Source organism: Hetaerina americana, unplaced genomic scaffold (genome assembly GCF_022747635.1).
Source record: "Hetaerina americana unplaced genomic scaffold, ioHetAmer1.1.p SCAF_4, whole genome shotgun sequence".
Taxonomy (NCBI): domain Eukaryota; kingdom Metazoa; phylum Arthropoda; class Insecta; order Odonata; family Calopterygidae; genus Hetaerina; species Hetaerina americana.
In genome coordinates this window covers 17,107,381-17,132,141 of record NW_027286985.1, presented here as the reverse complement: position 1 = coordinate 17,132,141, position 24,761 = coordinate 17,107,381, and the positions used below count along the sequence as shown (strand labels likewise).

The window sequence follows — 24,761 nt, the reverse complement described above, 5'->3', positions numbered from 1 at the left end:
TGGTTTCCTGAATTTGAATTAAAAATTTTACTTACGTGGAATGGTAATGTCTAATTCAAAAGTTAAGCGTGGCGGATGACGATGTAGTTCAGTCTTTCGTGTTCTCTTCCACATCTTGCTCATGGGAGCAGGGAAGTACTTTCATGATGAAGGGTGGTCAACAATAATTTTTTTGTAACAATTGGCGGTTGCATTAACGATAACAAGGAATGCGAAAAAAATCAACGCAGGACGGCTAATCTGGACTGCAGTACTGTAAGCTAACTTTAATATAAATTTTCCTTGTTTCCAGTAACACACGTCAATATTTGAGTATCAGTGACACGTCGACTCTCGCAGCGAATTAACCGAAATACAATTTTGCGTGCAAGTGTACAAGGGAACATTATTAGGTTTCAGTTTCTGATATTGCGATATTCGCTACTATTCCCTTAGGACTAATCATCACTTAAATGTTTTAGTCTATCAAATTTATCAAAGCCGACAACGTGTCATAATCGGCCATACGGTTTATGTGAGGTCACATTGGGTCCTGTTGCAGTTTGCCGCACAATTACGTAGAAATTTATTGTATCATCATTTATTGCATTCACTCTTTAGACTCTTAAATTATACTTGTATTTGCGATTGCTATTATATTAGCTTCAATCAGGATTTTTCCAAATTTGCTGTAAATAATTCCTGTTGGAAATAAGCAATTCTTCCCGTTATATATTATGGCGTTCGTGGTGAATCGCAATTTTCTCGAGTTTTGTAGTAATTTTGGAATTGTAAGCGTACGATGTTTGGGCTATTGATCTTTGTGGCAATTACGCGGTTGTTGATTAGAAAAATCAAGTCTTCCTTGATGGTTGTTGTGTCATTTAGTTTAAAACCTACGAATGTTTTATTTCAGTGTTACTGTAACGACTTGGCGCGGTTAAGGACATCCTTGGAAAAATGCAGGAACCTATGGCGGCTATTTCAATGAAAACTGGGGTAGCAGGTGGCGAGGGAGAGGCCGCCTACGAACCTCAAACTTATAGTTATGATGAAGTTTTTCCAGCCTTGCCGGAATCCGCTGGATTACCTGAGGCAAATGGTGGAGGTGCTGGGGCTATGCGTATTGGAACGTCTGTAGTAACACAGGTAATTTTTTTTGTTCTCGGGTTTTTTTTTCAGTGTGTTGGGTTTCTTGTTTTTGTTGAAAATTATTCCATTACTCGGGGTTCTATTTCAAAAAATTAATAGTTTTGTGGCGTTTAAGTCTATTTATCTGGTAAATTATCCAGAATGTTTTGTACTATGTATTTAAGGTATTCATGGTGCCATTCAACGAAAGGAAGTACTCAAATGAAGGTTTTGGGGAAGGAAATGGTGTGCGCATATGTCTTGACATAATGCGTGAAACAGGAGCTGTAATCGAAACTTCTTCGGGGAAAGATCATTCCCTAACCTTCCTTGTCACCGGCAAGCAAAATGAAGTGCTGGAGGCCAGAAGAAAAATCTTGGCAAATTTTCAAATGCAGGTAATTAATCTAAAAGTTTCTACTCATTAATATTACTCTTTATTAGTATGATTTCCCGGATAGTGAAATAATTTGCAGAGGAAGAGGGTTCGAATATGCTATGATTGAAAGAGCTTTTACTTAGTTTGATAATTGTTTATCCAAACAAACCCAGTTTTCTGGATGTAGCAGCTATTGATTTGCTCTTATATGGAATGGCAAAGCATCTATTCTGACATCTATGATGTCAGTAATTATGCAAATTGGATAGTTTCCTCCATAGATGAATTCATTTTTGTGGACATTTTGCCAACCTGTCCAATGTTGTATTCCCTCTCTTTGGTTTGTTCATGCAAGGTTGGAACCTGAGTATTGCAGGGGCACAGGTGTTCTAATAATTATTTATTTTGTGCTATTACGATAATAGTTTAGGTTTCTGAGGACCTTGATAATTGTGGTGCTGCTGGATCAAAAAACTAAGGAAGGAGTGACCTATAGTATAGAACACTCTTGGTCACTATTTTAGTACCATGTGATTTTGTTTTTTGCACATTTTTCTTTGTTTGCCTCTTGTTTAATGCATGAGCCCGTGATGCATAGATCAATGTTGTAAGATGGTGAAAATATATATGGTAAACTAATTGCCAGATGCAAGGGGGATCAGTATATTTAATGCAATATGAATTGAGGTTAGTTTATTTAATAATATCCAGCTATGTCCAACTGTACAAATACTTAATGTGACTTACTTTAAGGAGAGCTTTTGTGTTCTCGCAGCAGATGATTACAGGTTGCAGAAAATAAATGAGGACAAAATGTTAGGTTTCCATCACAATACATTGGATTACTTTATTTTTAGAGGAAACATTTTTCGTTTGATTGCAATAGTTAATCTAAAATGCTTTAAACATTTTCCTGCACTCTAAGTTCTAACCTTGGATTTCGGCATTTAAATGGAAAGTTTTTATTACTTGGCACTTGAGTAATTATGCTTTATTTTAATGTTTGCATTTTATGTTTGTTCATGATGGCCAGCCATCTTTGAAAATGGGTGTGAATTGGACAATATGAAGGCCCTTGTAAAAAGTTCTGGAAATATCCAGATTTTGGAGATGTTATTCAACCAGAAAATTGAGGGGGTAGAAAAAAGAAGTGCTTTAAGTTTAATATGACTGACTTATTAATTGATGATTTTTTCAAACTAAGCTGCTATTCTCCTGTTGTCATTTGTTTATTATTTTGGATTTCCTGAATTATTGCTATAAAATTTACAAAGTTGAAATGCCATGGCATGGTTAACGTTCACTAGTACAAAACCTATAAAAATATCTTTGTTATGTTTCCTTTGAGACTTGGAAAACCTGGTATCAGAGGTCATCCGATTGCTGGCCACCCTGTCTTTTTGTTATTGGATTACTATTGCATGCATGGGAAATTTGTCGTTGTCATCTAAAGTAGTGGGAATTGGTTATATCAAAGTTCATTTCTGTATTATGAAATAAACTTTTGTCTGTGAAGTTAATTCAGCTTGTAAGGAGCCAGTATGGGATTAGTCTGGATACCATGCATTATGATACGATGATAGAGGTTTGAGGATTTTTTTGGTAGTTTTATTTCATGTGCAGGCACATATATTGACATTCTGTAATGACATATTCAGCCTGTATAGTATGTCATAATTGATTGAACATAGTTTCTATTGAAGAGTTCTGCAATATTTTATGAATATTTGTTCTTATGAATGTGATTTTAGATGGTTGGAGAAGTTTCCATTCCGAAAGAACATCATAGATGTATTTTGGGTGCTAAAGGCCTGAGGCTAAGAGAACTGGAAAAAAACACTGCCACGAAGATTAATGTCCCTAGCATTGCAGATCCATCAGACCTAATAACAGTTACTGGGACCCGTGAGGGGATTGACAAAGCAATACATGAGATTAAAGTAATTTCAGATGAACAGGTGAGCTCATTTTGTTGAAAAACTTAAATGCATGAGAATTGTTTTGAATTATAATTGTAACTTGTTCAGAGATGAATATTTTAACAAAATTTCGTGTTTCAGTCAAAACAAGCATATGAAAGAATATCTGTCCCAAAAATGTATCATCCATTCATCGCTGGTGCCCATAATGAAAAAGTGAATGCATTGATGGCAGAAACTGGGGTTAGGGTCAATATACCTCCTCTGACTGTGCAAAAAGATGAAATAACAATTGCTGGTGAGAAGGAGGGCGTTCTCGTGGCTAAAGAGAGGATTTTGGCTATTCATGGTGAAATGGTGAGTAAATGCATTTATTTAAAGGCCTTGTTTTATATTATATTTAAAAAATTGTTTCTTAAAAGTTTCAATGACAATGTGCTGTTCTGCTTTACATGCCTATAAACCATGGCTAATATGATGTTTGCTATATGCAGGAAAAGAAGTGCACAATGATCTGTATGGAAGTAGCTAAGGCTCAGCATAGGTATGTTATTGGACCAAAAGGGAACACCATTGCAGAAATTTTGCAGGAGACTGGAGTAAGTGTTGAGATGCCTCCATCAGATTCATCCACTGGGACCATCATTCTGAGAGGGCCCCAAGAGAAGCTTGGGCATGGTAATTTTTGTACTTTTTGATTTCTGGTATTTTTTTTGGGTGTGATTAATATTATTGGAGTACTGGACCAATTTCTATGCATGAAGCACTTGATAGGGTTAGTGATCTTTCATTGTATCAGCAGTTAACTCCCCCCTCCTTCCACAGTTTTTTTAGTCCCTCATTTTTATCTTATATAGGAAAAGTTTTTGAAAATTTTGATCATTTTAAGTATATTTTTTATGTAAATTAAAATCAGTCAAAAAAATACTGTGCAAATAATGTTACATTTGTCAAATTGAAAACACTAGTATAGTAATGTAGCTTCCATTTTTGATCCTTGGAAATATTCATTTCCCTCAGGTTTTCACAAATTGTGCCTCGCATTGAAACTACCTGTCACAATTCCATAAGGCAAACGCTGGGGTGATGACTGTCCTCATATAATGATCTTATGCTAAACTTTACCAAGTAATAGAATTCATCCTTGGCCACTATCTCTTATATTTCCTCACTATCGCCCTCAGTACTTCAACTTCTCAGCTCCTCAATTTCATATAATATGCTATTTTTACATTTATTGTTTTTTAAAGTTTGCATGTTTTGTCTTTTAAGTGGATTGCATTCCTTATAATGCCAGGAAAAATAATTTAATGGGAAATGTTGTTTCGTTTCAATCTCGGCAGAAAGTGATAAGGATGGAATTTTTCTGTCCCAGAGGGCACTAAAAAATGAGGAGACAGCGAAATTAATTTTAACGGAAGAAAGTCAATTAAATAGTGTGAACAAACTAAGCCAAAATAAAGTTAAACAAGTTTCAACTTGATAATTGGGAAGTAGTTATGTGGTAACTTTATTAATTGAAAGTGGGTGGGGAAAGCATTGCTAATTGAGATACACAGAATGTCAAATAATAAATAACATTTTTTGAAGGGTCATGAAACTCTTGAATGAAAAACTTGTGTGGAAGAAATGTTGATGTTGGCTGTAAGGGAGTTTGGTACTAAATAGGTACTCCATTCAGTGCATATGCATTGCTTGTTGAGTGGAAATATTGGTTTTTCAATATTATAAACATTGTAAATTACAGATTCAGGTGTGATAAGATGGAACTTTTCCATAATTCCAGAGGTGAAGACAACAATTTTTCACTAAATAAAAATTTTATTTGCGGCCAGTTTCGGTGCCTTAAATCATTTTCAAATGAAGCAATCATTGCACAGGTCCAGGTTGTATACACAAGATGTAGGAGGTGAGGAAACCAGGGTGTCACCACGTGCTGGGAGGGATTAGGTGAGTGGGAAAAACCAAAGCTCTGGGGATGGGAGAAAGAAAACAGGTAAAAGTGGAGGTTGGGAGTTTGTGGAGGAAGAGTGAGGAAATCGAGATGGTGCGGTGGCTATCATACTGGCTTTCCACCCAGAGGTTCTGGGTTCAAGTCTTGGCGGCGAATATTTTCAGTCTCTATCATCCCTACTTGCGGTGCTTTGTGGAGGGCACTTAGAGTGAGTAGGCCGTCTATTGAATGGGACGTTAAGCTGTGGACACCTTGGCACCTTTCATTAAGAGTAGGCTAATACCGATGCTGGGTTTCTCTCCACCCTTAATCCTTTCCTGTACATCCTTAATAGTGCAAATGACCTCAGCTGTAGGTCGCCTCCCCTAATTACTACTTCTACTAGGAAGGGGGAAAGACGAAGGAATACGAAGACTCCAGTTGGCTGCGATGACATGGTCCCTTCTTCCCATCTGTACTTCCTATGGAATCTATTGTCCCGTCTCCCTACGATGTGTGGGGAAGGTGCTGGGTGTTTGTCCTGTGGTATCGGGTGGGGCCTGTTTGCTGATCGGTCTCCTTCGCTGGGGATTACTGATTGCCAAAAGTCGACTCACTCTGCAGCTGCAACCAGTGGGAGGTCGGTGTCCTCCTGCATCCGATTTGGACCAAGCCGCTGTGTGAACGGCTGGTCCTAAGGAAGGGTCGGTCCATGAGCTGTTCACAGTGCAGCTTGGTCCAAATCCGATGTAGGAGGACACAAAACTAACACAGGTTGCAGCTGTGGAGTGAGGCTACTCTTGGCACTTGTATGCTCCCCAGCAAAGGAGACCGATCAGCAAACACGCCCCACGAAACTCCACAGGACGTTGACGTCACTACTTCCCCATAAACCCTGGGGAGATATATGTATTGTAGTGAGTTCTATTGTAGTGAGAGCTTCCCTTGAAAATGATGTAGTGAATCGGAACTGGTCACGAATAAAATTTTTATTCAGTGGAAAATTGTAGTAGTCTTCATCTTTGTTAATACAATCATTCAAGGATCTATGGTTTGAAGTCACAATGCAGAAGTAGAAATTCACATCTATTGCCATGGTATCACAGAATATGGAAACTTGAAAGGGGCTGCTGCAAAGGTGGTCTACCTGCATTAATGTGTTTTTGGAGGCATGAAAAAAATCCATAAATGTGATGGCATGGTTTTAATCATTTTTTGAATTTTTCCTCGATTAAGGTGACTCCACATTTATTGTTACATCTGGTTGATATTTTTTTTCTGTTATATTATAGAATGAATACTATCTTTTAACTGATTCTCAGTGGAAGAGATAGTTTTTCTGGTTTTCCTCTGTAAGAATATTTTTATAGACATTTTCCATCTTTTTCAATGCAGTGAAGGTACTTGATATTTTTTTTTAAATCTGAACCAGTCAAAGTATTGAAGGTTCTCTGAATCTATCCAGGTCCATCTTTCTGAGAGAGATGAGAGTTTTGCTGGCTTTGCAATTAGCATCTTAAGGTCAGAAATGACACTCAGACACAGTCACTTCTACAAAACTTATTTGAGAAACATGGGAAGAAATTGTGGAAATAATCATGAAGACATGAAATTTCAAAAACATTACTTTATGAAACCCTTCATAGGTTTGTCAAAAATATTTCTTTGAGAAAAACTGCAAAATCTCCTTTCATTATCAGAAATTTCTCAAATCAATCACATCTCACTTTATCATTAGTGTCTGAACCATTGTGGCTATAGTTTCATAAGCAGCCAAAGGGACGTACGTGAAAACTATAGCAATGGCTAATATATTTTGGTGTTGTGCAAAGTCTAGGCACTTCATGGTTATTTAATATATTTTTGACCTTGGCAAAATCCCTTATTTTTAATCAAAATTATTCTGCTCTGCTTGGCGTTCCTCTGAAGGATTACTCCCATGCTGTTTCAGGTTATTTTTTTATAATCTGCTATATTCATAACTTTCCCTTTCCTCCTGAGTCATGCTTATTGTATTTGTAATATTCAGAATTTTTCTGTCTCTGTGATCATTGTAGTTTGCAATTTTTAATTCTTATTGCAAATATAAATACTAATATATCATTTAGTTTAATGGTTCATGCTGCTCCTGTTTAGTATGATAAAATGTTCGTTGAAGGTTTTCAAGTTGTTATAGGAAACTAGAATGAACTTTTTTTGTGTGTGGTCTTTTATGTATTAGCAATTAAAAAGTGAGTGATGTGATTTCAGATGTCTAATCCATCTTAAAATCCATAGTTGGAAATTAAGGCATTGACACTAAAAATGTTTTTATTATAGCCCTCTGCATGGTGTATGAAAAAGCAAACAGTGTTCGTTCAGTCTTTGTCAATGCACCTTCTTGGATACATAAATACATAATTGGCCGAAAGGGAGAAGAAATCCGCAGGATCACGCAAAATTTCCCAAAGGTAACATTTTATTTTGTCATTCTAGTTAAGAAGTGTAGAAGATGAGTAATCCTAGAGTCAAACAGATATCTGAATCACATTTTTGCTACTGGCATTCAGTTAACAGGCGACCCTGATCAGATAGAACATTTAACTTGCCTAAGAATGAGGTAACTGCGGAGGATCTATCTCATTTGTCAAGCTTGTCATTTTCTGTCATATCTCGGCCTCCTGACATATGACGTCCTGATATATGTATGTACATGTTTATGTCTTGTGTTTCCCAAAGTGGTGTTTTGTCATTGCATACCTTAATGACTCTAGAATTGCCCAACTTTTTTATATATGACAATCATTTGCTTCTACAGCACTGTTGAGAGTAATGATGGTGTTCCAAACCTTGTTTGTCATGGCAATTTATTGACATTAAGTGTATTTTGTGTGTTCATTGTTTAAAGACTATTAACTATTTACACAATCAAGCATCCAATGATGTATAAACAAGTAATTGATTTCTGTGAAATGCAACAATTCGTCACTACCACTGAGGATGCAATTAATTACTAGTAGATTTGACAGGGCATTTGAGGTGTTAAGTGAAAAGGATTTAATGCAATTAACTCATTGTTATTTAACCATAGTGGGCTGAGAAAGAGAACACAATGTAGTGTATTATTGTTTTGCGTCTTCTTGGTTTATCATCATAGTTTCATTCCCCCATTATGTTTGCATTAGAAAGACATCATGAAGGTAAATATTGAGAAATTAGATCTTCCCATGTTGTGCTACTGCTTATAAGATCCCAACTCCTTGGAAACAGAATAATCTTTGTTGCAGATAGGTGGTTGTGCTGGAGTTAAAATTGCATTTAAAGCAGTTGATTGTTCACATTTCGGAGTGTCAAGACTTCTTTCCTTATGATGACTCTTTTTTTTTTAATTTTAATGTGAATGATTATTTTTATTATTTCTACCCTCTTGAGGTATTCATTAGAGATTGAATTTCTGGAAAGCCTTCCTTCTCCACGGCAGTCTATCCTACATGTAAATCAGTTTGTGTGTGTGTACACTATTCTGTGTTATGTGGGAGAACCTATGTATGAAAATCTCATAGAAGCTGTTATAAAAGGTATAGCCCGGTTGATAGCTGGTGGTCCATGCACAGAAACGAGTTTTGGGCCTGGAGCTTTTCTCTTCCAAGAAGAGTACAAAGTTTCATTCTCTCTTGAGACCTTACTGTGACCATGTGAGCTCGTTGCCAACCTTGCTGTTTTTTCAACCTTCATCTTTAGTTTTATGTGTTATTTATTACCGTTTGTTAGTTACCAAAATTTAATATTCTTGCTTCAATCATTAGTTTATTTTATAAGGTTAGTTCAATTTCTAGAAAGGGTATTTTTGTAAGTTGGGCATAAATGTCAAATAGATTCATCTATTTAAGATATTAGTATTCAGCGTAAGCTTATTTAATTGTACTTAAATAGGAGATTTAGTTAACTTGTACTTTTTATAGGTAGTTTAGGGTAGTTAACCACGGAAATCATGGATTCAAAAGTAGGTAATGGGAAGTTGTTGCATAGTCAGGTACGGGAGATTCTTAATAAAGTTTTAATTTTTATGAAGAAGGAAGCAGTCAAGGGAATTACTATTCCCCTAAGAGGTGTGCATGAGCGTGTATGTGTAGAGTAAAGGAAGAGTGGAGAAAAGTATGCGTGAGAGTGAAAGAAGTGGAAAGAACATTTAATGTAAATGAAGTTGTTATGGACAGTTTCCATAATGATATTATAATTAATGAAAGAAGTGAAGAAAACGACTGTGAGTAGGGAAATGTTTTAAGTGGCATGTGTAAACATTTTAAAATACTAAAATGTGAAACACGATTTCAAATTATAGATTTCTCTCAGTTTTTAAAATATTGAGAGAATAGTGTTAATGTAGCGTGTAAAATTGTTCAGTTGCAATTATCTGTTGGCTGAGAGCAATACTCAAAGTGTTCTCTTGACGATGTCTTCAAAGCTGTTCACTAACCCTTCGACTCATGTTGGCTGCGCTGTTAAGTGGCTGCCGAAGGCCTTTCTCCTACTCCTCCTCTGGCCCTCTCTAGCCAATCCTCTTACCCTCATCTGGCCCTCTCTAGCCAAATTCCACCCCATCCATGCCGCCTCCTGCGCAGGTCGGGGCTGCAGCTTTCAACCGGACTGTAATTCTTTCTCTTGCCAATTCATCAAAGGTCACCTCCTAATGGGAAATTATGTTGGTAAATTGTGGTTTTTTGGTATGGTATCAATCATTTGGATCTGACCATGAAACCTTGTGGTTGCATTTAAGGTTCATGTGGAATTCACTGAGAAGGATGAGAGAATTAAGATTGAAGGCCCACCAGAGGAAGTAGATGAAGCTCAGAAGGCACTAGAAGCCAAAGTTAATGACCTTGTTTCACGTCTTGTATTTGATGAAATTACTGTTGATCCCAAGTTCTACAAACACATCATTGGGAAAAGTGGTGCGAATGGTAAGTAAACCATTTGTTCATTCCCTTAAGTTACTCCTTACTAGAACACTTATTTTTGAGGTTGATGTTTTGTATTATTGTTATTTAAGTGAATCGCATGAAGGAAGAAACTGGTGTCACAATCAACATTGGTGAGAAGAATGGCAACAACTACATAAGAATTGAAGGTGACAAGAATGGTGTGGCCAAGGCTAAGAAGGTCAGTGGAGTTCATCTTATGCGTCATTTTTAAAGATGTACGTGGTAATGTTTTGAGAAAAGATGAAATTCAGAATTGCTTTTATGTATGTTATTCATGCTGGTCTTCAATGTTTATTTCTTCCCCCATGATAATTGTTATATTTTGTAGACGAATGTCGAAATTTAACTCTTGAAATATTTAATTATGTTTTAGTATTATGCACCAGATGCATGTATAGATTGATATTATTGTACGTATCTCAACTATTAATTGGAATATTAAGGTGAGCATAATTAGGCTACTCAGAGAGAATGGTAAAGGTTCGTTTGAAAGATGGAATTTTTTTCATATTGCCATTAATAATTGGGATAATTATTCATTGAAAATATTGCCAGGAAACCTTGCTATTACATACACTGATTATGCATGTTCCATTGTGTGTATTTTCTTTTTTCGTTGGTTTTTATATATCTCCTCCTGAAATTTAATTCATTAATTACTGTATCCAAATGGTAAGAGTTTCCTGCAGTTACTTAAATCAGTCACGAGGAAGGTGGTTAATGCACATTATATAGGAACAAACAAACATGATAGTGATCTTAATGAACTTCTATCATAGTAGACAGATGAAAAGTTTTTGTGATTTTGTGGAAACCATTTATCCATTAGATAGCAGTATACATTACCAGTGATACAAATTTCTACGTTGTTTGAGAGAATGTGGTCCATTGGCTAAAAGGTGGATATCCATGAAGTATTCATGCATGATGAACTTGAATAAATAATTAAGTAATGGTTACAAACTTACCAGAGAATCTATAACATACTATTCATGTAGTTCTAACAGCAAAAAGGATAGATTCTGGGTTCAGAAATACACATTCAATTATAAAAGTTATAATTAAGTATCTCATTTTGCTGGCCAAATCTTCCCTCTCATCCTGCTTCATCAATTCCTTCCCATCCTGTTCATCACTCCTCCCCTGTCTCCCACGTCAGTGATGGGCAAGTGTGCATGTCCCACCCAGCTATAACCAAAAAAGTGGAATGTAGAGCTTTGTGGCCTAACCATGTTTCTTGCCATTCTGTCTTTAGCCCTGAACCTTCTCTTTTAGTAAGAAAAGTGGGCACAGTATTGATAGGATGGAGCATAGTTACTGAGCATGCATGCTAGATATCAAATGATGCACAATCCATGTGCCAAATCATGTACAGAACCACTCTTTTTGCATGCTAAATATCACAATATCCATCCAGAGAATACATGTTACTCCTCTAGTGCTTAATAAAATGGCAGAAAACTAGCTGCCTCTTTGCAATAACATGTATTTCTATCTTTCATAGTCAATGTTTTGGAAGATTCAAGTTTGTAAGAGTGTCATATCAGTGGAGAATTGCAAGAAGAGAACATAAAAAGTTACCTTGTAGATCTTTAAAGCCCTTGGTAAGTCTGGGATAAATTTTGTCAAGCACAGCAGCCACCCAGTTTGAGGACTTCAGTATCCAATGGTTGTTCATTTCAAAATTGTATTTTGCTAGGCTTTGAACTGCTGGGTATGATGAAGGGAGGAAAGAGAATTTTTGGGAGAAACTAAAGGAGGCAGGAAAGATGGATGCAGGGCAGTTCGATTGGCAATGATATTTTGAAGACTATTTAGTTAAACAAGGGAGGGCAGGAATAGGATAGGGATGTTGAACAAAATGAAGGAAGGAAGTGTGCAGAATTTAAGCGGGAGTTACTGTAGTTCAGGATGTCAGATTTTGTTAGGAGAGGCATTAAATGTATCATTTTACCTACTGCTGCTGTATAGGCTTGTGTCCATCCAATATCTACCTCAACTAATAATAATAAATTATTAATATGTTTAATCTTGGTTTTGCAGGAATTGGAAGACATGGTACACAAACTGGAGAATGAAAAGGAGAAAGATTTGATCATTGACCAGCGGTACTACAGGAGCATCATTGGTGCCAAAGGGGAAAAAATTAAAGAAGTCCGGGAAAAATTCAACCAGGTGCAAATAATGTTTCCCAGCCTAGGTAAGATGTTTGAATGACTTCCTATACCTATGATTTAAATATTTAAAATTCCATTAGCATTAACAAGTCCAATGCATCCAGTCATTTGCAATAAAATCTTAATCACAGGAATAGAGAGGAATTTGTGAAATCTTCAAGTTTTTATTGTTTCAGTTGGATTTACAAAAGTTGGTAATAACCATATACCATCAAAATATTCCCCAACTGCTGTACTAACCTGTCCAATAAATATGCGAACTGAGGCCATAAAAACTTTATTTTGCCAAATTTAGTCTAAATCAATTTTCTCCCCTTCTTGGGGGTCTCCATTCATTGCTATGCACTTATTCCATCTTTTATCCCACTGTTTAAAGCACCCTTGGAAGTCCTCAGTAGTTAGGCTTTTTAGTTTTCTTGTTGTTTCTTGCTTTATTGTGTCCTCATCTTCCCAGTGATGTCCCCTCATTGCATTTTTGCAGTTTGGGAATAGGAAAAAGTCGCTGGGGGCGAGATCTGGCGAGTAAGGAGGATGATCAAGGATGGTGATTGAATTTTTTGCCAGAAACTGGCAAACAAACAATGCATCTTGGGCACAATTTTTGCACACATTTTTTGTAAACCCAAATGTTCGGTTAAAATAGTGAGCACTGCTGATTTTCCTGAATTCAGTTCATCAGGTATCATTTGAAGTTTTTCGATGATCAGTAAGGACAAGGAACCGCACACGATCAATGTTATCATCAACACAGGTGGTTGAAAGTCATCCCTGCCTTGCATCATCCGTGGCGGCTTGCCGGCCATCTTTAAAATACTTAATCCACTTGAAAATGGATGTTTTCTTCAGAACATTATCACCATAAACAGCTGTCATATTTTCAGTAATTTCTAGATAACTTTTACCGCATTTGACCAAAAAACTTGATGTTAATTCGTTGCTCCGTGATTCCATCAATTACCATTTTCGACAAACAGTAAAAACAAGGACAACTGTAACTAACATAACTGGCACCATACACACAGTTTGACAATCCACCAAGCAGACAGCTCATTGGGTCTCAGGCAATTAGCACTGCTAGTGGCTATAATCTGCATTAAGGCTACCAGATTGCATCATTGTTCTTGTATTTTTTGGGCAGACCACCATGTTGTGAAAACGAGACATGATTGCATCTTTCATTTATTTGCAAAAACTTTTATGTAATGATTGAAGAAATTGCTTCATACAAAAAGATGGTTTCTCTCTATAGCAATTAGTCTCTTTCTTCTTGCAATGTCTATTGCTTTCCCCTCTTTTACTAGATAATGCTGGCAGGTGAAGCGAGCAGTAGTTGCTGATGATGTAAACCAAAAAACAGATGACTTGAATGGCAGCTCATATGATGACCACCAGACACTGATGGTCATCATTTGAACTGCGATGTGAACAATTTAGAAAATTCTCTATCACAACCCCAAAAAAAACCACATTTAATTACCATTATTAAACTTAACAAGAAAACCATTGATTAAATATTTCCTAGTTATAGTTAAGGTAGTAGTCATGAAGCACATGGCCAAAAAATGGAGGTAAAAGATCTGAATGGAAAGTAAGTGGGTCTTAGTAAGTCTTTCTGTTTCATAGGGTATTTGAAAATTATTTTGCTCTCTAATACTTCTATTTTATGATAGAATTCATACTTAAGATTTAGTATTAATTCAGGACTGCCTATGATGCATAATATTGGAAGTTTGAAAGTCAATGATGCTTTCTTATTCGTCACTACCACTGAGGTGGTCCTGTCGTCTAGGTATTTTGATAGTTTTGTTAAAAGGCTTAAAACTGTAATTGTTCTTTCTGCCATATTTGTGTGTGCTGATTTTATCCAGGTTTTAATTATTTATATATATTTTTCATAATTTACCCATTTCAGGAGACAAAAGAGATGTTGTGACCATTCGTGGACCTCGAGAAGATGTGGATAAATGCTCCCAACATCTCATGAAGTTGGTGAAAGAACTCAGTGAAAATAGCTATACTCAGGATGTTCCTATATATAAGCAGTTTCACAAGTTCATCATTGGCAAACGTGGTGCTAACATCCAAAAGGTAAGAGTAATTGTGTCTTTGAATATCACTCGGAAACTTAAGTTTCATTTTCAACACCATATTTGTGAGAAGGAACAATCCCGAGCTTGGTCGTAACCTTAAATTGTTTTTTTTTTTTAATTTCTTTGATCACTGGGCCATGATAATTAGCTAAATTTGGATATTAATCATATTAATCAAGTTCCCAATATCATTTCAAAATTCTGAGCTTTTTATTGGTATTAATATATCATGTTGAGCGTTAGGTATTACATATGAATTTTTGAGCAAAAATTAATTCCTACCAAAATTGTCCATATTGAAGTGTTATTGTTATCTGATCCGTAACAGCTCCTTTTCTGGTGTAGATGACATCTATTTTGAGTTGATGCAGATATCCAGAGATAAATGTGCATATATGCATAGGGCCATACTATTTTTAAATGGAGTTTTCTTTTTGGAGTCTGATTTGGTTGATGAATACTGAAATGATGATGTGATGACGAGACTGATGCAAAGAATTTTTTGCCATTGGCAAGTTCTTTGCTGTAGGCTTAAATCCTTTGTTTACTGATGTTAATTATTGTTGTCTGATCAGTATCATCCTTTATAATTGATTTTGAAGTACCTGTAAATAGTTAAAAGTTATATTTGCAGTGATATTGAATGGACATTCTTTTCAGTAGCCACCACACAATCAGGAATAATTTGTCTTTCTTACTTAACCGGTAATATAGTAAAGAGGTTTGATCTCCTTACTGGGCATGAGCTTTTTCATTATTTGCTCCTCCCATGTTTTCATTTGGATGCATGCTCTCTTGGAAAGCAGTTGTTTACCTCTGCAAAGATATTCCCCCTATCTTCGAATTCTATAATAAGGGTAAATGTGTGAGGGGGATAAGGGTGTAAAGGATAGGGGGTGGAAAGTGGTGCATTATATAGCAAGCACATTATGATGCTGCTAATTTTGTGATTTTATGGACACTATTAATTTCTGAAATGTCAAAGAAAGGGTCTCCATGTGTGAAATATCTGGAAAGACAAATTTTAAAATCTGGATTCTGTAGCAACCCTGATGAAAATGTTGAAAAATATTCCCCCATCCTATAATTCTTCTTGGACCTCAATTTTACTTACTTTTTCATTGGTCCTCTCAAGAGTATAAATTTGTTTAATTTTTCATTTTATGAATTCAAATCATTTGTCTTTGTAACCCCAGTTTTGAACCCCAATCATTCATCAATGGTTTGCGTATCATACTTGACAATTTTGGGAAACACTGCTGTATACTTTTCAACTGGAAAATCTTATTGTAAACTACAAAATGTTTCTAGATAAGAGATGAGACTCATACCAAGATAGAGTTGCCTGCAGAAGGTGTGGAGAATGATGTGATAACTATCACTGGAAAGAAGGAAAATGTAGATGAAGCTCGCAAAAGAATTCAGAAGATTCAAAATGAATTGGTAAGTCACATGATTTTGCTGTATTGCAATTTGTGTTCAATTACTTATAACGCTGTTTAAAATACATTGTATGAGTATACTAGTATAGTATCCTTGAAATGTGTGGAGAATTCCCTCATGTGTAATAGGGCAATGTATACTTGTACTCGACCGGACATTGAGGGTTCTGGGTTCCAATCCCGGTCAAGGCAAACGCTATGAAATTGTTGCATTGAAATGCACATTAGCGGATGACTCCGTTACAAGTTACTTTTGCAGCATCTCCCGCAGTTTCTTTGAAATTTGTCAAGGTATAAACAGCCTAAGTGTTAAAAAGCTGGCTTAAACCTCGTGGACTGTGGCGTGTTGCACATGGCTACGAATGCCTGTGAACTTGTATGTACGGTATTTTGTCACAACATCTTGTTCCTTTAAAGCCCCCATAATTTCAGAGTTTAAGAGGACGCCTTGATAGCTTAACTGGCTAAAAAGCACTCAACCGGATATTGAGGGATCTGGGTTCGAATCCTGGTCAAGGTGAATGATTTATACACTCTGTAATTGTTGCATTGATATATACTTGTATGTTCTTCACCAATAATTTAGCAAACTATTTTTGAAATATAAAGCTTTTCCATTCTAGATTTCCATTGAAATTACTATTTGAAGGTATAAAATATTTGTAACATGCATTTTTGAAGTTCTCATGGTGGCTCACTTCACTCTATTTGCCATTTTATAAATGTCATTTCCATAACTGTAATCATTGTTATTTTTGCTATGTATATATATAGTATTCAATTGGGCATAGTTAATGTTTGATTAAAAACCTGCATAACACTTAATAATGGTATTTTCTTAAGTCCAGATCTTGCCTGGAATAACCTCAAATGGTTTTTTTTAGCCTCAAATTATGTAAAATTATGTAATAAACATCTGTGTAAAGGGTAAAATTAGATTTTAGCTAAGTAAAAGGCAATCTACCTAGCCTATTATTGATGAAATTATGTTAATTGAAGAGATTGTAGGTAATTATTTTTAAAGTTAATTGGATGATTAAATTCTGGGTCAAATGATGCTAGCTTTTTTATGCAATTGATAAAATAGTTTTGTTTGTGTTAACTTTTAATAGTGTGATCTGTAAAGTTCTCGACCTGATAATGAAAAAAATTTATTTTTTCGAAAAACTGTTTTTCAAAGTAATCACCTGTAATATCAAATAGTTAACATTTAATCTAGTGGTGTTCAGTGCCATTATCCTGTAATGATTGTCTGCAGTTGCACCTCTTGATTGGGCAGAAAAATGTTGACCATTGAGAAAAGCTGTGAGTTTTCGAAATATTTGGAAATCCCACGGAAATCTGGGGAATAGGTGGATGATATCCAGCACTTCATGTTACAAGCCCTAAATTTTCCCATCTCCAAGACACTTTAGTGGGCAGGTGAATTGTCCTGATGGAAAATTTTTTTTCTCTGCAATCTGGGTCTGCTTTTATGAGTTTGTGGGTCCAATTTTGTTGGAAGGTAAGAATAGTATTCCACAGTAATTTTTTTCACTTTTTCAAGATAGTGTATCAACAGTATCCCTTATGCATCCCAAAAAACCAGCCCCATGACCTTCCCTCCAATGGCAATGTCTTCACCTTCTTAAGAGCTGAAGAACTGGCCTCTATCCACTGCATGGTTTGATGTTTGATTCTGGTACATATTGGCAAATCCATTTCATCCATTCTCAAATATTAATGAGAAAATCACTCCTGTTTTTCATAAAGTGCTGAAAGCACTGCTTGGTAAGTGTCGTCCAAATGCATTTTTGATTCACAGTGATCACATGCAGTACCTTTCTTGAGTTTGAGGTGTCCCTGTATACATTTGCAATAATCAAAAGAATATGTTGGTTCTAAACCTTTTTATGATGAATTTTACCAGTACACAATTTTTTCATTTCTAACAACACACGCCTCAGCTGATTCAAATGGCTGCCTACAGCAAACTGCTGGGGATGGAATTGCTTGCAATTCCAAATGATGTCTACTCAGAATTGTTCTAACGTTAGAGTAAAAAAAAATATGAATAGTGATGGGCTAGGATGAGAACTTTTCAGACCACCCTCATGGTTTTCAAAGAATTCTGAGGTGAATCCCAGTCACCTAAATCTTAATATGACTTAAGTATATAATTTATGTTTCACATGTTGTAAATATGTATTAATATCTTTTCTTTTCATTAATATTTAGGCTAATATTGTGACTGAAGAAATATCCATACCACCACGATATTACCACTCCATTATTGGGCCTCGAGGAAAATTGATCAATTCTATCATGGAAGACTGTGGTGGTGTAACCATAAAATTTCCGTCAACAGAAAGCAATAATGATAATGTGAGTTGAACTTAATGTGTGATGATTGAGGTCTTTCTGAATGTTGTCTTCTCTGCTCTTTTAACTGTTTCTGAGTATGTGGATCTCAATAATGCTATCCTTGTCCTAGCTAAATATTGTTTTATTTTTGATATGATTGAACAAAGACTATACTTTCAACCATCATATCTTGTGGTTGATCATGACTGACTTCTTTGGGCTACCCACTACTCCTGAGAGGTTTAAATAAAGAATAATTTAAAGATCCTGTGTTGATACTTAGTGATATGCAGACTAATTTCTTTTCTGAAATAGACTTAATTATATTGAGGAATGTATGAATGAATTGAATTGTGGGAAGTCAAATAGGGATTATGCGACACATATTGCACATGATGGTTTGCATTTGTTTAAATTTTTTGTGCATTTACTGATGTAGTAAATATATTTTTGCATGTGTTGCCCAGGTTTTCTAACATTTTATGAAATAAATGTGGAATGAACCCTTAAATATAGGAAATCTAGCATTTTAATATTTTCAAAAAACCAATAGCAAGTTATATTCATTTCAAACTTCTAGTTTTTCTCAAATGGTAATAGTGTAACAAAAAGAATTCAATTTTCCTAATCCTTTTTAATTTTTAAATAGATGAATAGATTTAAAAAAATGTGATCAGATTCTAATCATGAGACTCAATGATTGTGAATATCCCATTTTAGGTTATGATTAGAGGATATCTTATTCAATTTGTCAATAATATGCACTTTAAAAATTAATATAGGGAAATACATTCATTTGAGGTTTTTAAAATTATTCTTTAATTGCAGGAACTTTTAATACTTGGGTCTCTCAAATTAAAACCAATTACCCGCCATAACATAGTCTGCAAGAAGCTAGTTTTTTATGTACGGATACTGCCATTACTGTGGTAGGAGAACTGCATAGTGACAACTCACAGTTTCATGCAGTTGCTGGGGTTTGTTCTTGTTGATGATGAGCATATAGCACTCATAGACATAAAAGAGAGTGGGTTGGAAACCTGATACTTATAGGTGGACACCCACTACGAAAACAAAAGAAATTAATAATACAGAAGGATGGCTAAACTAACATTTTGTCATAGGTTCCAAACTGTATTTTCATTTCACAAATAATGTTACCAATAGTATTTTTTTTTTAAGGTAATCTACCGGTTAAGGTAGGTTTTTGGATGGACACAACTACCAAACAAACATTTTATTTCTCGTAACAAAACACAAAATCCATCATCCTACTCTATATCAGGTCCCTCTTCATCTCTGAGTACTTTCTTCCTCCCTTCATCCCGTCCAACATACCTATCCTGTTCCTCCCCTTTCCTCTTTTGCCCAACGTTCTCCCCTCTATCACAGTCTTCAACATCCCACTGCCGGTCAATACCCCCTTCATCTACTTTTCCTGCCTCCACAAGATTTCTCCCAACAAACCCCTCTCTTCGCCCACCATACCAAGTACTTCCTCATTTGTTCTCTTCTCTGTCCATTTCACCCTCTCTGTTCTTCTCCACACCCACATTTCAAAAGCCTCCAGTCTACGTCTATCCTTCTGCTTCAATGACCACGTTTCCACGCCGTACATAGCTACACTCCATATCAAAGTTTTTACAAGTCTTTTCTTAACATCCTTACTCAAAGTCCCTGTCATCAACTCCCTCCTCCTTGTGAAAGCCTCTTTTCCTAGCGCAATTCTTCTCCTTACTAATTTGACCGTGTTGGTCCAAAACACTTCCGAGATACGTAAACTGTTCTACCTGCTCTAGTTTTTGGCCTCCTATTTTAATGTTTAGCTAAGCCTTTTTCTTTCTAGGAAATCACATAACCTTTGTTTTATTAATATTGAATCTCATCCCATACCTGTTCCACTGAATTTCCAATTCACTCAGCAACGCTTGCAACCCCTTGGCTGACTGACAGACTAAAGCTTGGTCATCAGCGAACCTAACTGATTTTACGAATTCCACGCCCACTTTCATTCCTACCTGCAGCTCTTCCCATGCCTCTTTGATCATTTAATCTGCATACAGGTTGAACAGCAATGGTGATAATGGGCAACCCTGCCTTACACCCCTTCCTAACACTGCCCAACTGGTCTCCCCGTTCCCCACTCGCACCTGAGCAGTCTGAGACGTACAGGTTGCGGATTAGCCTCCTTTCCCTCCAATCTATGCCTATTTTCTTCAATATACTCATTAGTTTTTCCAAATTCACTCTATGAAACGCTTTTTCGAAATCTACGAAACAGGCAAATACCGCCTGGTTGTATTCAATATTCCTGTTGATGAATAATCTCATTACTGCAATGGCATCACGCGTACCTTTCCCTTTCCTAAACCCAAACTGATCATCCCCTAAGTAATCATTTGCCCTACTCTCTATCCTTTTGTTTATGATCCTGAGAACAACTTTAGCTGCGTGGGATATCAAACTTATTGTCCTGTAGGCCTCACATGATGTAGCCTTTACCTTTTTCGGAATAGGAATTAAACTGATCTCATAAAGTCTTCCGGCCAGATTCCTAAAATACTATGAATCAACCCATATAGCCTCTTCCTCCCACATTTTCCTAAACATTTCAATAGTTCCGCGGGAATGTTACCCACCCCCACGCCCTTATTTAGTTTCATCTCCCTTAATGCCCTACCAATAGTATACTGATGTAAAATTATTTTCAACTTTTTCTGTGTTAAAATAGCATGTATCCTTCGAATTCGTGATATGTATGGAAGAGAACTCAATTTATTGCATGGCGTTAGGGGCAGTAGTTCCTGAGCAAGTGCGATTTCAAATCTGCTGCCCAAAAGTAGGATTTTAAAAAGTTGACAAATAAACCCTCTTCCCATTAGAACATCAAGAACACAGCTACTGCTACTTATATAAAATCATTTTATTACTTCCAATGCGTCACATTTAATGAAGTATGAGTTCTTTATGTACATTATGGATGTTTTAACATAGTTAAACTTTCAAAATATTTATATTGTTCCCCTAAATAGTGCTAAAATTATGAAAATCTGTTGACGAGCTACACTTGTCATTGTGTGATTTGGCATCGGAAGTTCATGACGAGCTAGACTCGTCGTTTCAGAACAAGAGGTTAAGGAAGGAGATGGTAAAGCTGTGCTGGTTCCCCTGTGTGGGAACAGTCTAGATATTACTGTTGATATATCTTCTTAATATTAGAATACATGTTAACCATACATACACTTCCTGTGATCGCAGGTAGTCAGCAGCCAGAGCATGTAAAATCACATTATTATCTCGGATGTTATTATGAGGCTTTATACCGACATCCATGGCTTTTCTCATGTTGTTTGTATGATGAAACGATGACGAGACAGACATTTAGTCACCAAGAAATGAGCAAGTTTTTTGTTCTATTCTTGATGTGCTTAAGTGCTTGGTGAAAGTTATTATTGACTGATCATTTTTCATGGGCTTGTATTTATTTTTCCTACCTTTACATATAACTCTTTTCTTTTGGTGAAATTTTAGTATTTTCACTTCCCAGGTGGTTATTCGGGGCCCAAAAGAAGACGTGGAAAAAGCGAAGCAACTCCTTAAAGAAATGAGCAACGAAAGGCAACAAAACTGCAATTGTGCTGAAGTGCGTGCCAAAGCAAAACACCATCGTTACCTCATTGGAAGAAATGGTGCCAAGATTAGGAAGGTAAATTGAAAATTATTATAGGTTTATAGAAATAATTGGAGTTGAGGCATTTGAATGACTGCCCAGTTAAATGCAACAAGGAATTTAATGTAAAGGCAACTTCTGCTGTAATATATCACACGTTAAATGTTTTTGAGCACTGAAATGATGAAGCGATGACGAGACTGAATCAAGGTATATTTTGTTGTCAGCAAGTATTTTGCGGATAACTTTATGTGCTTCGGTCTTGATGTAAATCATGGCTGGCTGATCAGTATCTTTTTTGAAAATTCAGCATGGTATAAATTTTATGTGAAATGAAAAAATTTTATGTGAAATGAAAAAATTTCATTTCGTACTATAATTTGAGGTCTATCCAGAAACTATCCAGCCATTAAATATTTTAAGTAAAATATCCAACCCAGAAGAACGAGACCTTAGTCACCTTAGAAGTGCTCCCCTTGATCCTCGAACACTTACCCCATTGTCCTTCCACTTTTTGAAACAATCAGCCAAGTCCTTCCTCCAGAACTCCTCAGAACGGTCATCAGCTGTGTCACATTTTCTTTTATCTCATCAACATCAAGAATTTCATGCTGCAGTTGCAGGTAACTTTCTCCCAAGCCACAAAAAATGACCCAGGTTTTCTAAATAAAGGTCATACCCGTAGATGAGTCATGGGTCTACAGTTATGGCCCGGAACAAAAGCCCAGTCTTCCCAACTGTCAGTTGATGAGATAGATGAGAAATGAACTGTAAATACAAAAAGCTAAATTAGTTCTTAATAGTGGTGGACTCAAGATAATATGGGCTAATAATGTGGAGAGCACAGCACTCACATTTTCACTAGTTTATTTTGAAACTCAATGGACAAAGAAATTAGAAATATCTATGTTCAAGGTAAGTTAGCTTGAAATAAAGTTCGTAGAGTTCCATTATCTCATATTCGAGCTGTAAAAGTGGAGTAGTGTTTTATCTGTTGATGAAAACAGTAGTCAAATTGGCCTAGAAATATTGTAATTTCATTTTTGTCTCTATGTTTGCAATGGGTGTAAATTGGTTGTAGATTTCGATCCACCAGCTTAATCCATAAAATGAGTGATACTAATGTTTTCAGAGCAGATGTTGAACTGGGAACTTATTTCAATTATCCTTTTCTCTGGCTTACTTCCAAATCATTTTGTAATTCTTTTCAAAAGTACCTATTATTATGATTTTTTCTCTCAATCGGTCATTCTTTAAATTTATATTATGTTGGATGATATTTCATGAACGTATCTCACGTTAATGAGTTAGTACTTTGCAACGTATACTATTTTTTTGCTAAACCTAATTACTATGTGCTGACTGCTCCACATCCACATTAAAGATTTGTAAAACAGATGATTTTTGATAGACATTCCTGGTCTGCTCTCTGCTCTTGCTGGGTGTTAGCCGAGTTGGGAGGGAACACATTAAGACACAGTTTCATTGAGATACCCCAACAACCAATAGCTATGCATTATCTTTGACGTTGAATTTACCCTGAAGTCTTCCCATTCTTAGTCACTCACAATACCTGTTGTCACAAACATGAATAACTGTTAACCTTGGAAAATTTGGTCGTGTTGTTGACAAATGCACACAGGAATTCTCCTTTTACATTCCATATGATTATTCGAGTTTCTTTTGCTGTGAAAAATAAAATTTTTTGCTTGTTTTTTCATTTTACAAGGGTGGAAGGGCTAATGCATGCAGGTAATGGGAAAGTAGGGATTGTACAAAAAATATTTAATTAAAACATAAAATACTATTGACAACTCCTGATGTAGTGAAGTTTTTAGGTAGTCCAGATGTTTCAAACTTATATTTTTATAAGATTATATCCAAGTTTCAAAGCATTGATTTTTAATTACTTTAATTTTATAAAAACTTAAAAGTGTTGGAAAAAGAATAGCACCAAGAATTCATATACTGTGGTTGATTATGTTCGGGTTGATTCAGTAATGGTATTTACTATGAATCTTTTTAGTTAACAATTGCTGTAAGTGACATGATTCAGAATCTTATACATTCTTTGGAAATCTATAGGAAAATCACATGTTGCTAGAAAATGTACAGTGTTAATACTAGATGCTCTTTGTCAGTATTTATAGGAATATTTTCAATTTTATAGTCTCGTATTAATGATGAATACTGAAATGATGATTCGATGACGAGGCTGAGACAAAATGCTTCTGCGCTTAGCAAGTATTTTGCTATTTGCTGAAGTTCTTTGTTGCTTGATGTCAATTATGGCTGTCTGATCAGTATTGTGTTTTTGAAGTCTGCTTAAGAAGTAAACTTGTTCTCAAGATTGTGAATTACTCAGCAAGTCCCATCTGGTGTAGGCCAATACCAGGAATGTATTTTTATACGGTTTTTGAATGTCCACAGTAGTACAAACATGACCATTTGAAAAGTATCATTGAGCGTGACTGATAAAATCACAACCTTTTTAGTCATTCCTAACCATTTACTCATTCTGGTTTAATGCAGCATGAGTGAAGGTATTCTTATGAGCAGGGTTGCATATATATTCTTTTTCTTCATAACAGCTCAGAGACTCCACTGGTGCTAGGATTGTGTTCCCATCAGAAAAGGATGAGGACAAAGAAATAATCACCATCCTTGGCACTAAGGAAGCAGTAGAGAAAGCAAAGGCTGAGCTTGAGGCAACTATTGCTGACATGGTGAGTTATCT

At 35.9% G+C, this 24,761-nt stretch overlaps 1 protein-coding gene across 2 annotated transcripts in view; it reads left to right on the top strand.

Annotated features, from left to right (window-relative positions):
* The window catches only part of Dp1 (satellite-binding protein 1 Dp1), a 44,421-nt gene that overhangs the window by 823 nt on the left and 18,837 nt on the right, over positions 1-24,761 (top strand). Inside the window, exons 1-15 of one of the 2 annotated variants that reach the window (XM_071590646.1) lie at positions 105-255; positions 896-1,128; positions 1,296-1,508; positions 3,241-3,447; positions 3,550-3,765; positions 3,903-4,086; positions 7,661-7,791; positions 10,098-10,281; positions 10,371-10,480; positions 12,346-12,502; positions 14,392-14,567; positions 15,881-16,012; positions 18,229-18,375; positions 21,902-22,060; positions 24,616-24,750. In XM_071590646.1, coding sequence (XP_071446747.1) covers positions 940-1,128; positions 1,296-1,508; positions 3,241-3,447; positions 3,550-3,765; positions 3,903-4,086; positions 7,661-7,791; positions 10,098-10,281; positions 10,371-10,480; positions 12,346-12,502; positions 14,392-14,567; positions 15,881-16,012; positions 18,229-18,375; positions 21,902-22,060; positions 24,616-24,750 — 2,340 coding nt within the window. In that variant the 5' untranslated portion in view covers positions 105-255; positions 896-939. Of the gene's footprint in view, positions 1-104; positions 256-895; positions 1,129-1,295; positions 1,509-3,240; positions 3,448-3,549; positions 3,766-3,902; positions 4,087-7,660; positions 7,792-10,097; positions 10,282-10,370; positions 10,481-12,345; positions 12,503-14,391; positions 14,568-15,880; positions 16,013-18,228; positions 18,376-21,901; positions 22,061-24,615; positions 24,751-24,761 lie in introns of those variants that run through there. The other variant, XM_071590647.1, reaches the window with a different exon arrangement.